Below are 15,044 nucleotides of genomic sequence, written 5' to 3'. Positions count from 1 at the left end.
CTCACATATGTAAATAGAAGTGACAAAAAAAGAGGTTTGGCTTAGCATTTCTATCAAGAAATGCTCACTAAAATATCTTTGTCTTTGCCAAAACGGTCTATAAGACAAGATTCCATGCTGTTTGAACAATGCTGTGAAACCAGCTTATCGTAGTTGTAGTTTACAGTTGATAGGAAATAACTGGTTTAACCATGAAAAGAGAGAGTTTGGTTGTTTAGTCAAGTTTTTACCACTTTGTACACATTGTGACACTAAACTTTCAGCATAAGTCATATTAAAAAACAATTGTTTTATCTTCTTAAACTAAATAATGGGGAGCATTTGTAAGCTGTCGTTATGTTAACAGGAGGGAACTCTACTGTAAGTTACCACTTTAACAAGGCTTCTGTTAGTCAGCTGCCAACAGGAAACATGGGGTGGTTTATGTCTCATTGAGACCACGACTAAACTCTCTCTGCAAATATCTCTGTGTAGAATAGAGTTCACCATCACTAAAAATGCTGCTTAACTGAAGAAATATTGCAGCATGGAAAGCAAGGTTTCAATGCAGCATGAATATATTTCACCATCAGGTGGGCATGTGCAAGGCGAGGCTTTAGCCGTCTTTGTAAAGCATTGAAATACATTGCAAAGTATTAAACAAGTGTAGCAACTAGATAGTGTTCAGACAGGAATGACATTAGTTGCTCCCATAGCATGTACCGTAGTTGTAAAATACCACCTAACTCTAGCATGTAGCTACAATGCTAACCTCTCACTTAGAAAGAAGGCTAAAGCATATTATGATAGCAATGCTGCATGTGTTGCTATGTATTTAACCCAGACGAAGTTACTCAGTATGAGTTAACTCGGACACAAATACCATCAAGGAATGGCTGCCCACTGCCATTTTGGAATCCAGAGGACTAAGCCTGTCATATTTGCCTGAACCTGCTGACCCTTTTTATTTGTGCGTGTGTGTGTGTGTGTATGTGTGCGTGTGTCTCTGTACACTTCTCTGTGTGTGTGTGTGTGCGTGTGTGTGTGTGTGTATCTGTTCCTGTGTGTGTGCACATGTAGGGGGAGCAGTAAAGGAAAAGATATCAGCACCATCAAGTCTCTGAGGGTACTGAGAGTGTTACGACCTCTGAAGACCATTAAACGTCTTCCCAAACTCAAGGTATGTTAACGTTTGGAAGTACAGGGACATCTATTTAAAACAAAGGTTTAACATCAGTTGTCATTCTTTGCTGTTCATTTGATATCATTTCACTTTAAAAGATAACATACTTAGATACATAGATATATATGTATCCTTGTCTTTTTCAAGATGCTTAATCAACAGAATAGATTAGGCCGTAATGCACCATCTTTCCCCACAAGATTTTAATAGCATTTGGTGCCACAATGCAAGCTCAAAGTACACATTTTCAATCCAGTGCATTTCTTGCATACAATTATCATCATCTCTCCCTCTTTTGGTGTCTGTCCCAATCCCCAGGCTGTCTTCGACTGTGTGGTGAACTCTTTAAAGAATGTGCTCAACATCCTGATTGTCTACTTGCTCTTCATGTTCATCTTCGCTGTGGTGGCTGTGCAACTCTTCAAGGGACGCTTTTTTTACTGCACTGATGAATCCAAAGAATTTGAGCGGGACTGCAGGTCAGGAAACATCCGACTGTATTCAGCCTGAGCTGGGAAAATGCTCTGGTCATTTTGATAAATTCATGCGTAATGCTTGGCTCCAAAACACCTGAAATGTCTCTGCGTCTTCAGTATCTATTCAAAAACATATTTGGATGCAAGCCTTCCTTTTTTACGCATTGTGTTGATAATGTGATATGTGCATTTCAGGGGAGAATATCTAGTGTATGAACGTGATAACGAAGTGAAGGCGCAGAAGCGGGAGTGGAAGAAGTACGATTTCCACTACGACAACGTGGCTTGGGCCCTTCTCACCCTCTTCACTGTGTCCACTGGAGAGGGGTGGCCGCAGTGAGTATTGCCTGAACATGCGCAGGACGTGCAGCACACACACATTCTGACATTCCTTAACTCTCCCCTGTTCTCTTCTTCCGCAGGGTGCTGAAACATTCAGTGGATGCGACTTATGAGAATCAGGGCCCGAGCCCGGGATACCGGATGGAGATGTCCATCTTTTACGTGGTGTACTTCGTGGTCTTCCCCTTCTTCTTCGTCAACATTTTCGTGGCTCTCATCATCATCACCTTTCAAGAGCAAGGAGACAAGATGATGGAGGACTATAGTTTAGAGAAAAATGAGGTGAGGAAGGGTTGAGGGAGTGAAGGAGGGTGGGGATAAGGAGTATTGGTAACTACTGAGTCGAGGAGAGGGGATAGATAGAGGAAAAGAGGGAAGACAGGAGACGATCATTGCAGGATTACAACAAAACTTTAATTTTGTTTTTGTCTTTTCAGAGAGCCTGTATAGACTTTGCTATCAACGCCAGGCCTCTCACACGCCACATGCCCCAGAACAAGCTGAGCTTTCAATACCGGATGTGGGAGTTTGTGGTGTCACCGCCATTTGAGTATACAATCATGGCAATGATCGCACTCAACACCGTTGTGCTGATGATGAAGGTAAAAGTCTACATGCCACAAACATAGAAACAGTATTGCACACTAACAATACGACATTAACTACTGACACTTGCTGACGTCTCTCTCTTTGTACCTTTATCTCTTGTTTAGTTACAAAACATCTACAGATGTTGCTGTGTACACCATTTCCTGTGATAAAAAAAAAAAAAACAGTTTAATGAATATGTTTGATTCTCTATTGGGTGAGCTGGACTGTGTGTCTCTATATGTCCTTATACTCCTCCTCCTTTCCATCCCTGGCGTGTGTGTGTGTGTGTATTTGTGTCTGTATGTGTGTCTACATTAATGCACACTTATCTGTGTGTACGACAACCCATTCTCTTGTATTTGTACACTGGTTTGTTGTCATGAATGTGTGTGCTGCCTGTGTGTGTGTGTTTGTTTATAGTATGATGGAGCTTCTGATACCTATGAAGCTGTGTTAGCCAACCTGAACATAGTGTTTACCTCCCTCTTCTCCATGGAGTGTGTACTCAAGATCATCGCCTTTGGAGCACTGGTGAGTATAAGTGTGCGTGGGTTTGTGTGTGGTGAGGATGTACTGCTCTTCTGTATCTTTGTAGAAAGTGCTGAAAATCAGTTCTCTGTTATTATTTGCACATGATATCACATTGATCATTAATACTTACCAGGTGGAGTGAAACTATAAGCACAGCCTCTGACTTACAGACAAGAAAAACAGTCCAGATAGATTTTTAACTTTTTTTGTTTTATTGTTATTTTAACTAAATAAGTGTCATGCCAACAACTGATGACAGCAACACTTAAAATTCAGTGTAGGTCCACTGTACCCTGCCTGAAACCCACCCTCAACTTGTAGCCCAGGAAAACTTTGCTGTGTTGTGTTTGCAAGTAATAATAGTAAACCTACAAATAAGCACTTCCAGCTACACGAAGCAGTCTTTGGTGGGAATAATAAGGCTTAACATTAGACATGCCTGCACGTCCAAACAATGTGGTGCAAAAAACTAAGATGTTGAAAACAATGACATTTTTGTGTCTTCACTGTATCCCCATTTGTTATTTTGCTAAATTGGGAAACATTATCTGTCATGCATTTTTGCTTACACGTTTAAAGAGAAACTTTGGGGAACTAATGAGCTATTAAAGGTAATCGGAGTCATCAAAGTCATCGGAGCTGCAGAGGCGTGGGAGGGAGGCGGACAGTGAAAAAATGGGTAAAAGAGATAGTTTAGGGATGAATGTGGGGAGGAGACACAGGACAGAGGGGGAACGGTAATACAGTAATTAGAAGAACAAGAGTGAATGACAGATAGGCGGTAAAAAGAGAAGCACAGATTACAGAGAGGGTGGAGATTAAGCAGGATAGGATTGGAGTCTGGGAGAGTGCGCTCAAACACTGACCATGCACAATCACACACACATATAACATTGGACCTCAGAGACGTCTGTGTGTGTGTGTGTGTGTGTGTGTGTGTGTGTTTGTCAAGGTGGTTTATTTTAATAGCCGCCTCCCTTGCTCTCTCTGTCCATGTCCCTTCACTTGTCTAATGCACAGTTTGGCTGTGGGCAATATGTAGGAGAGAAAAAGAAGCAGACGTCCCCACTCTGCTTCATTGTCCTGCTTTCTCTTTGAGTTGCTCTTCTTGTAAAGTGAAAATTTAAAAATCTGTAATTCTGTATATCTGTGGATAAATGTGTGTGCCGATGCAGGGATGGAGTTGATGAATTACATACAGGAGAGTTTTTGAAATAATAAGGAATTCAGTCTGACTTTGCGTCAGTTTGGTTTATGATGTGAAGGGAAATACAGTATGTGATGTTTGATGGCTGGCGTAGTGTTCTGATGCAGTACAAGTTGTCCTTAGCTTGTCTGCTGGCATCCATCCAACGTGCTGTCACCGATGGTCCATTTGTCTTATCTAATTTCTTTCCTGTTCCTGTCGGACACTGACATGTCTTTTACTTTCTTGTTCTCTCTCTGTCTGGCTCTTATTCTCTGTCTTGTTCTTTCTTTCTCCCTTTGTCTCTCTCTTTACCTCTAATCCTCTTTCTGCATTTTACATTTTTTCATTTTAATACGACTTCAACCTGCCACAACCCGTTCCTTGTTATTTCTATGTGGTCTGCCTATGCTCCCTCCCCTTGCACCACCCATTTCTCTGTCAATATTGTATGTGTCTTTATACCTGCGACATCCATGTTTCTCTACGATTTACTGTCTTACTCTTTACATCGTTATCCTGTCAACTTCCCTAATTCCACCTTGTCCTCCCTTTGTCCTCTCTATTCCTCTCCCCTCTCTCTCTCTTGTCTTTCTCCTCTCCTCGTCTCCCTATTGTCCTGTTCACAGAATTATTTCAAAGATGCCTGGAATATTTTTGACTGTGTGACAGTTCTGGGCAGCATTACTGACATCCTGGTCACAGAGCTTGGGGTAAGTAGCTGGATCGGAGGTATTTGTGTGTAGATGTGTATGTTTCAGAGATCCGTACCGAAGAGCCAAAGCTGTAAACACACAGACATGATGTTGTTTTAGCAGTGTTTGTTGAGCAAGTCACTATTTGTTAGGTGAGCTCCAGCATGTGTCTATGGACTTGTACATCTGTCACATTGTCTAAAAAACATACAGTACACAAGACAGCGAGTTAGGGGAGAGCATGAGTTAGAGGCCACTGTTGAGTCTTGCATTGCTCAGTCATGCATGAACGTCTCTTGAAAGTCTTATATAATTGTCCCAGTTGGTGGGACGCAGAGAGACCAGACTTCAGCTGGCTAGCAAGGCAAGCATGCTGATGCTTTATAGTCAGACAGCTTCTGCAAGCAACCTAATAGCCAATCAAATTATTCGATAGCATCTCAGTTGGCCAATAGAGGTTTTGCAGTTGCATCAGACGTCTTTAAGTAACTACAGATTAAGTCTTGATTGGGCGTGTGACTGTGGGTTACGTTATTGCTACACAGTGCACTAAATTGCTTTGAGCCAATGCTGGTAAGATGGCCAGGTAGTTTAGTTAGTTATTTTATTTGCCAGAATGAGGCGTCATATGGCCAGGAACTGTGTAAATGTTCACTAGTTTGTATGTGTTGCATGCATATATCTGGGGAGAGTGTCATCTTTTCTTTTCTTCAGAAATTGAAAAGGTGTGTTCAGACAGAACATGAGGCAGTTTTTAGACGTGACGCGATTGTATACAAAGTCGATGTGTGGATGCAAACAGTCAGTTTACACATCTGTCCTCGGATATTCAGTCTGTTTCCCGTTTACTTCTACCGAAGACCATTCAATGGACAAATTCAATCATCCGTTTCCTGTTTCTTTCTAACTTCTAACACGCATTTGTGGATTCACAGATCACCTTTGTTCAACTTCGACCGAGCGGATGTGCACAGTCACCTGATAGAAACTCTGATGCACTGTGTTTAAAAAGATGGAAACATGCATTATCACACTACCAGCCTGTAAACTGTAGTGTCCCTGTCATACACTGATTATATATGTTTTTGGGGGGCTAGTGCAGGGCAGCTGTGTTGAATGGAAATGCGACCGTACCTTTAGACTTGAATTTGCACGTGGTTTTGCAAATCGAGGTGAGGATGCATCTGTGCAGGTTGAAAATATTTCAAGGTGAAATTTTTTTTTCATTTGTTTCAAGTTCTGTCTGAACACACTTTAAGAGCTGCCTTAAAGTACTGAACTGCAAAATTACAGGTAGACCTGGTAGGAATGGAATACATAAACTAAATATTTACTAGCAGATGTATCAACCTCTTGGATAGCCTTGATCCAAAGCAGTTCAAAAAGGTAAACGCAAGAATGTCAAATTTGTACAGTATTTGCGAGACCATATTCAGGAGCTGCACAGCCATTATCAAGTGCTGTGACCTACACACTTTACCTACCAGCTCTGTCTGAGGAAGCAAGGGATACCAATGATTCAAGCCATCTCAAGGCTTAAACCGATGCTTCAGACAGTTTCTAGTAATTGGTGGTTGGTCTTTATGTTGGTATATAGTGGTAATTTATTTCTAATCCATACATTTTTACAACAATCCTCTGCTGTCTTGATCCTTGATATCCCTGCAATATGGATGTACAAAATTTGCAGGCAGAAACCTGCTGCTGTGTTATTATGTCTCTATAATGACTGTTGATTTTTTCTTGTTTTTTATCTTTTTACATGCTTTCTTTAAATCGTCCACAAACTTAACGATGATCTACTGTAATCTACTTCGCCCCGCCCCCCTTCTCCCCCCAACTCCTACTACTTCCTGCGATTCTGCCCAATCAAAATGCACTATGAATCCTCTGTGTCCACCATGACAACCGGCTTGGTCAATCTCTCTGGTTGTTCTTCGAACCAACCAAAAATCCCCAAATTTGCCGCTATAAACCATATGTCTGCAACATCCACATGTAGATGGTTTGTAATCTTTTGAAGATCTTATTTTACTGCATCTGTTTTAACTGCATCCCAGCTGGTGTTACAGCTGTGAAGTGTACATGTTTTGCTTGACTCCCACCAGCCACAACCCTCAACTTAGAGTGAAAGTAGTCAAATTTTAATTTTTTTGCCAAGTTTACTAACCTCTCTACCAGTCACTGTATTCATTTGTATATTTTATTCAGCCATAAATCCTACCCACATTGTAGATCCTTTACTGAGAACTAGTGTTCACTTTGTAAAGGATTGGATTATATAAACTGGAATAAATTTCTACATCTATCCATTGCGATCAGCCATTCATTGTGTGCACATACATAGACACATACGGACCCACACATATGACAGTGACTGGGAGAGTGTTTCCAGTAACAACAGAGTGAATCCAAAGCTTTGCCTCTGGCAGAGAGAACAAGTGATGCATGCTGCCCCTTGCATGTCTTTGGCAGGGACCCTTTATTTTCACAACACACACACTCACACATACGGACACGCACGCACGCACACACACACACACACACACACACACACACACACACACATACAGACACACACACACACACACACACACACACACAAAGAGCAGTGTAATTCATCCTGTATTGTAGATGGAACCTGCATGTGCCTGCTGCCAGTCCCCTTTTGAGCACTTTAACCCACTTCAATTGCACTTCAACTGCAGTTGTTTGTTTGTTACTGTGCTACACGGTTGAAGAACTCCGTACTTACTAATCTATTTACCAATTTCCCATAAATTGATGATAATAATTTGTATTTTTTAGATAAAACCAACAAAAATTAATGAACTTGAATGGATTATAATTGCCACAAAGATGTAAAACGCAGACATAAGGCACATAATCATGCCGATGAGATTGAAAATTTAAGAACATATTTGATACGTGAAGAAATTCACATAAGATATAATGACCTTAGTTGGTCCTTCAACCACTTTCTTGCTCCTGTTTGGCTGTAACATCACTGCAGAATGCCACATGACTTTGGCAGCCAATCCTATTGGATGGTGCATCATCTGCTTAATGGCTTAACTGGTTTGCTTTGTATTAGTGCACATCTGCATGCAGCATGCTTGCTTCATGTTAAAATCTTGCATATTTTGCCTTGAGAGAATTAGTGCATTTGGTTGTCTTTCCAAGGAAACGTCCTGACATCCCTGCACTTTAACAACTCACCATTCCTACCACAGTTACTACTACATAACCCAATTGGATGAACCTAGTTAGATTTGGATGACTTCCTTTCCCCTGTGTTGTTTTGTTTGGTTTTGTCTATCTTAATGGATATGAAAAGCTTGTTGGAGTCTTGCTGATTTGAGTTTGGTTTGCTTTGACTTGTTTTTTCCTGATTTATTTTATTTTTTTTGAGTTTGAATCTCCCTCAGTTTGAGTTTGACTGTTTTTCTCTCATTGTTTTGTTTTGGTTGTCTAAGGAAAATTGCTGCCATTTTGGACTGCGACTAACTACTCTCTCCTTTTATTCCAACCCCAAATCCTTCTTATCTCCCTATCTCCCTTCTTCCACCTTTCTCTGTTCTTTTCATTTCCCTTTTTCTTTTCTTCCTTTCTCAAACTTTCATTCCTACGCCCCCCCTCTCTCTGCCTATCTTTCTCTTTTTGGCTCCCTGTCTCTGCGGTTATGTTGTCGCTGTACTGTAGAATAATTTCATCAACCTAAGCTTCCTGAGGCTGTTCAGGGCAGCTCGTCTCATCAAGCTACTGAGGCAGGGAGAAACCATCCGCATCTTGCTCTGGACCTTCGTTCAGTCCTTCAAGGTTTACACCCAATTATACAGCTTAACAGACACAGGAATCATATACATGTACATTTGTATATTTTACAGAAATACATATGACCAGTATTGTGTATATTATTGTGTATATATGCATAGATGATGCTTAGGTACAGTCTCATATATCAGGCACGGTGCACTCATATGTATCAAACTTAATACCAAACAATTCATGTATCTCCCCTCAGGCACTGCCTTATGTCTGCCTCCTCATTGCCATGCTGTTCTTCATTTACGCCATCATTGGGATGCAGGTGGGTGAGAGCCTCAAACTAAAAGTTGCTATAGTGCTTTGGGGATACATTAAATATGTTTTATAGGATAATAATGATGAAGAGGAGGTGGGAGGGGAGAATGAGGATCATGATGCTAATGGTCATAAGGATTTTGTGCATAGCCCGAGTAGGAGGATGATTATGGAAGTGACGGTTTGCAGTAAAGTGTTAAAGTTGTAGACCCTGCTTTAGTGACGTAGTAAGCCACAAGTATTCAACTTGTATTAACTGTATTCAACAGCTCTTTGGGAATATTGCTATTGAAGAAGACGGAGAGAGTGCCATCAACCAACACAACAACTTCAGGACCTTCATACAGGCTCTCATGCTTCTGTTCAGGTGTGTGAATTATTTGCTTTATTTGCACTTCATTGTTATCTTAACAAATTTAAGCCTGTTACAGTTTTGTCAGACCTTATACTCCAAATCCTCCATAAATCAAGTTCTTGTGTGGTTTAGGAGTGCAACTGGAGAGGCGTGGCACGAGATCATGCTGGCGTGTCTGGGGGGTAAGGCGTGTGACCCCCGGTCAGGGAATCCAGAACCAGAGTGCGGCAGCCAGGTTGCCTACCTCTACTTTGTCTCCTTCATCTTCTTCTGTTCGTTCTTGGTGAGTACATACTACATTATCCAAAACCTGCACCCTGTCCCTAATTTATGATGTGATACCATTCAAAGAGCATAAAACATATAAATTATGGATTATATTTTTTATAAATGTGGAAACATGCCCATACATTACATTATGTAAAACAGAAATCCTGCCTGAAAATATTTTCTCTCATAAGAAAAGCCTATTATGTCACTGTAACATCCTCTAGCAAGGTATTCTAAATCCCAAGAGTCCAGATGGGAAACTCCCACTCTCATTTTGTCTTTAATCTCTGAGAACTGACTTGATATGTCCTTTTTGGAGTGTCTCCGGTTATTCTGCTGCTCTTAGTTACAGCTCAGAAAGGAAATGAGTAGTCAGTAACACGTTTCTTCTGCTGTTCCATAAAAACTTAATTGTTAAACTAATGATTTTGTGAAATCAGTTTTGAGTGGCTGTATTTGTCAGATAAGATGTTAGATAAAATGTGTGTGTGTGTGTGTGCAGATGCTGAATCTGTTTGTAGCCGTCATCATGGACAACTTTGAGTACCTGACGAGAGATTCATCCATACTGGGACCTCACCACCTGGATGAGTATGTCAGGATATGGGCCGAGTATGATCCTGCTGCCTGGTGAGTGGTAATGTGCACACAATCAGGTGCATACACATGCACACAATTTGGCAGGCCTTGACACTGACGTGATGCAGCTTTTATGACCACCTAATGACAAAGCAAAAACAAAAGTTGTATCAATATATATACGTATCACACTTCTAGCTGTGTTAGTGTGTACTAGTAGTTAATTGTGTTCTTTTTATCGTGTAAAACATCAGCACAAGGTATTTCAAATGGTCTAGAAATGTAAAACCAGTTAATAGAGCAGAATCTCCTAGCAAAAGAGCTGCAAGGGGGCTGTAACGGATCTGAGTATAACCTCATCAGGCATCTGGTTATCTCTCTGTCACCGTACAACCCCTCCCCTCTCCTGTCCTTCCTCTTTTCTGTAAACTGTCCTGAAACACCTCCCACCCCTTACCAAACCTTCTCCCTCTTCTGGAATCTGCATACTGCTAAAAGCTTAATGTGGCAACGTCTACAATCCAAATATAACTCCCCTGTCTAACTCTGTAGTCTTAAGTGTCTACTGTAGACATGCTACGTTTCATGGTATCTGTATTCCAGTGCCTGCGTGTTGCCCTCGTGCTGTCCTGTAGACTGCACATAGACCGGTCTAAACAGGGGAAACAGTGGGAAAGAAAAGGAAATGAGGAAGAAATAAGAGAATGAAAGATATGGGTGGATAGCTAAAAGAGTGAAATGAGGGAGAGAATGTGACTGGGAAATTGAAAGAGAGAAATCTGAATAGCTAACTTGCGGTTATCAAGGGCTAACCTCTATGGTTAGTATACCTCAGAAATCAATAGATTATTTTTAGTTGTCTTATCTTTTCACCATACGTAGACATGCTGCATACGTATTGTTTCCCTTAACTGAAACTAATGTGCTATTTTCAACCCCACCTTACTGACTATGACAAGGACACAACTGCACAGGGAACAGAAGAGAGGGAGCAAAGACACAAGGCCGACACTGAACACATATTTAAGAGGGAGGGCATTTCCACACCACAAACAGCTATTACGCATTTAGCTGTTTACCGAGAACATAATTCTCTACGCTGCCTTAATTACACACATCCAGTTAGAGGTTGGACTGGAGAGAGGAAGGAAAGGGCTGTCGAACCAAGGATGAAAAAGCAACAGAATATAGGAAGGAACATTTTGGAAGAGTGAAACTGGCTTGGCAGTGCTCAGGACCACATTTAACATTGTGTGGCATGCAGTGAAGTGTGCATAGGTTTGTATTCAGGTGCAAATGTGTCTACAGAGTCTGTTATTTCCAGTAAATATATTGTAAAGTATTTTCAGATACTGTGTACTTGTCAATCTTGTGCTCTTCCTCCCAATGTTCTCTCTTCTTTCTGGGTGTGTATGTGTGTGTGTGTTTTTTTTCCTGTGTGTACGCATGTGTTTCTTAACTCCCCTGTATTCTTCTTGCAGCGGGCGCATTCATTATAAGGACATGTACAGTTTATTACGAGTTATCGACCCGCCTCTCGGCTTAGGCAAGAAATGCCCCCATAGGGTGGCCTGCAAGGTTTGACTTCCATTCAAACAAAATCTCTCAACCACACTTGCTAGCCACAGCATCCAGGAATGGAGTGAATGCCGCTTTATATATATTTTTTTTTTCTTTTTCATTTCAATTTTACAACTTCTTTTCCACCATTACCGACTTGCATTCTGAACTGCTGAGAGAATGTGCGGGACAATGCAGACACCCAGAGAAGCATGTGAAATGCACTAAGTGAAATGGGAAAAACATCCATATTCCAAGACGTTTTACCACATTGTAAAATAAATATATATATTTTTTTTTCTGAGTATCCTTTTTTTTTGCTTGCTGTGGAGCCATGGCTATAGTGTAGCAAGCTACGGTTGCCCACTGTAGTGTTGCATTGTTCTTGGTTTTTGGGGGTTGGGGGAAAGACAGAAACTGCATTGACACCCCTTCCTCTTCCTCCCCTCTCTCCTCGTCAGAGCAGGAGCAGCTTGGTGTCTGCCGTCAAGCTCTGCCCTGCTCTTCTGTGCAAACACACACAACACACACACACACACACACACACACAGATATATATATTTATGTATTTCCTGCTTGCACATAATTGTCTTCTGATACTACAAGAGAACATTTACCTCTCAAATTCCAGTCCTAATCTTCCTCCTGTTCTCTCCCCTCCCTCTGTTATTTATCCCCCCTTGTTTTTGACATGACAAACTGTTAGAGAGTACTGTAGCTGACAGAGAAGTCTCAAGGCCACAGTCTCTCCAAATCACCCCAATAACCTTGTCTTTCTGTTGTTTTGTTCTTTTACTTTGTTTTTGGTCTCCTTCTCTCTTTCTCCCCCTTTCTCTCTTAATCTCTGACACTGTGATCCTCTCCTCTCTTTTCAACTCTATCCTCTAATCAATCATCTCCTCTCAATCTGCTCTCTCTCAATATCTCCATCTCTCCCTTTTTTTTGTGCTTTTGTTAACGGGGTGGTGGCACTGGCTGATGATGCAGTGGCAGGATCAGTTGCAGGGAAATGTATGACATGCTGAGGCACATGTGTCCTCCACTAGGCCTCGGGAAGAGGTGTCCAGCACGGGTGGCCTACAAGGTCAGAAAGGACCCCATCTTCACCCGAGTCTCCTATGGGTGTCGGGGTATTTTGGGGGGTCCAGGAGGGAGGGGCCAGGGATTTTAAGCGCTCAACGTGGTGTAAACTTTAGTGTTGTTGTTTCTTTCGTTCTGTTTCTGTTTCTTTTCGTGGAAAGTGGGGGTGGGCTGGTCGATGTTGTGGCATTGTGTGGTGGTGTGGGATTGGTTGGGCGAGGCAGCAAGACAATTAGGGTGTACGGTTAGGCTGGGGTGCGTATCCACAGGAGGAGACGAAAAGAGGGACCTTCTCAGCTCGTTTGCGCCGTACATATGACGCACACACAAGCTCACTTGCACGGACATGCAAAAGTCATGCACATTGTAATCAGTAATGTCAGATTATTCTTCACGTAAAGTGATTGTATTGAGTGTATACATGAGTGCAATTATTTAAACATCTAAGGACAAAAACATTAAAGATATTAATTGATTAGACAAACCTTTAACACATGTAGACACTGATAAACACACACGCTCTTACACAAAAACATGCGTGTGCAGCAGGGCTTGGAAGGTCCGCTAGACTTACGTCCTCTGATTCGTTCCGTCCTGTGGATGGGGCAGACACACACGCACGCAAACACACCCAGAACTCAGTCACATCAACCTACACATAGATATTATCTGTTATTTCTAATGGTAGAGAGAGCAGAAGGGCTTGTATAAGTGATGTGTTTTCCTCAGAGAGCCTTTGGTTGCCATACAGAAGCAGTTCTTTTTCTGTTACCCTTCATGTAGCAGCGCCAAGCCCCCAAGCAACCTTTTCTATCTGCAAGTCCAATCTTCTCTTTGTCCTTTGGTTCTGTCGTCAATGCAGTTCTATTCTGTTTCCAGCCCCCCTCATCTCTGCATATTGCTCCCCTCCCCACACATACACACTCCCTCACCTGCCTTCTGCATGGCCCGATAACCACCAACCACCATCAACCCCATGCACAGACCCCTGTCTGTCATATAATCGGCACTTGCGCAATAAATCTTACACAAATTGTTATCAGAACAGAGATGTGCAGAATGATAACAAATTTAGCTTTCTGTTACCACATGTTCCTGTTGCACCTCTTGTGATCAACGCAACAGTCTCATGAAGTATCATTGGCAGATCACTGTGAGCCTCAGGGCAGCCGGCCAAACAGCCTGTAGGCACAGGAGATCACTCCATCGCTAACCATTGCTTCATCCAACTCCCCTCTCCTTCTCCAGCAGACCTGGGGCAAATAGTACTGCTATTTAATACTATTTAAGGTTCCATATGGACGGGCTTACATATCAGTACAATTTATACGGTTGTCAGTTAAGGAAGATGTACCAAACTCATTTTCATTGAATAGTTAGCTTTTACAGTCTAAGGTTATTGTCCTATAAAGAATTTTCCATCCACGTTTGCCCCTTGATTATAAGAAAAACTAAGATTTCCACCTGTGTGGACTAAAATGTATTATTTGACCCAGGTTTTTGCGTATCTCTCTCTGTCTCTCTCTCAGTAAATCATGTTGTTATTTTTAACCCCAACCTTAACCTTTGGTGCTCTCTTTCTCTCCTCATCCTTTTGGTTTTACCCTAAAAGCCTCCTCCCTGAACTAAAAGATGGAACCTTCAATCTCCCTGCCCAACAACCTAACATGCTTCACACGCATGGTTTTTGGCAAAGCTCCCAGGCCATCTTAATCTCACTTATTATTACTGGAACAATTCTGCAGAAGGTCGCCATCCCTGTGTTGATGCCTTACCTCCCCTCCCATTTTCCCTAAGGAACTTGCCAGTGAGAGAAATCCAAACCTTACCTTTGACCCTCCAACCAGCCCACAGAACAATGACCCATCTCGCTCTATTGCTTTTAACCTTCAGTCTTCTCTGTCCTGAAGAGAGACAGCAGAGCCTTCAGGCAGGACCGCTTTCTTACAGACACAGCCAACTAAGTGTGGTGATGTTTCTTTCTTTTTTTCTTTTTATTGATTCATCTTTTCTTTGTGTATCTTTGGTCACTTTTTCTCTTTAAATGCTCCAGCTCATAGTCTGTTTTACTCTCTTCTGTTTTACATCTCTTTTTCTATCATCTTCCAATTTCTTTTCTTCTTATTTTATATGT

At 41.7% G+C, this 15,044-nt stretch overlaps 1 protein-coding gene across 1 annotated transcript in view; it reads left to right on the top strand.

Annotated features, from left to right (window-relative positions):
- cacna1aa (calcium channel, voltage-dependent, P/Q type, alpha 1A subunit, a) overlaps window positions 1-15,044 on the top strand; it is a 73,296-nt gene that overhangs the window by 44,163 nt on the left and 14,089 nt on the right. Inside the window, exons 29-42 of the mRNA XM_070847848.1 lie at window positions 1,060-1,159; window positions 1,481-1,641; window positions 1,834-1,974; window positions 2,061-2,262; window positions 2,418-2,582; window positions 2,992-3,102; window positions 4,918-5,001; window positions 6,986-6,988; window positions 8,686-8,802; window positions 9,008-9,073; window positions 9,336-9,433; window positions 9,554-9,704; window positions 10,194-10,321; window positions 11,752-11,848. Coding sequence (XP_070703949.1) covers window positions 1,060-1,159; window positions 1,481-1,641; window positions 1,834-1,974; window positions 2,061-2,262; window positions 2,418-2,582; window positions 2,992-3,102; window positions 4,918-5,001; window positions 6,986-6,988; window positions 8,686-8,802; window positions 9,008-9,073; window positions 9,336-9,433; window positions 9,554-9,704; window positions 10,194-10,321; window positions 11,752-11,848 — 1,624 coding nt within the window. The remainder of the gene's footprint in view (window positions 1-1,059; window positions 1,160-1,480; window positions 1,642-1,833; window positions 1,975-2,060; window positions 2,263-2,417; window positions 2,583-2,991; window positions 3,103-4,917; window positions 5,002-6,985; window positions 6,989-8,685; window positions 8,803-9,007; window positions 9,074-9,335; window positions 9,434-9,553; window positions 9,705-10,193; window positions 10,322-11,751; window positions 11,849-15,044) is intronic.

Source organism: Pempheris klunzingeri, chromosome 17 (genome assembly GCF_042242105.1).
Source record: "Pempheris klunzingeri isolate RE-2024b chromosome 17, fPemKlu1.hap1, whole genome shotgun sequence".
Lineage (NCBI taxonomy): Eukaryota > Metazoa > Chordata > Actinopteri > Acropomatiformes > Pempheridae > Pempheris > Pempheris klunzingeri.
This window is presented reverse-complemented; position numbering and strand designations above follow the sequence as displayed.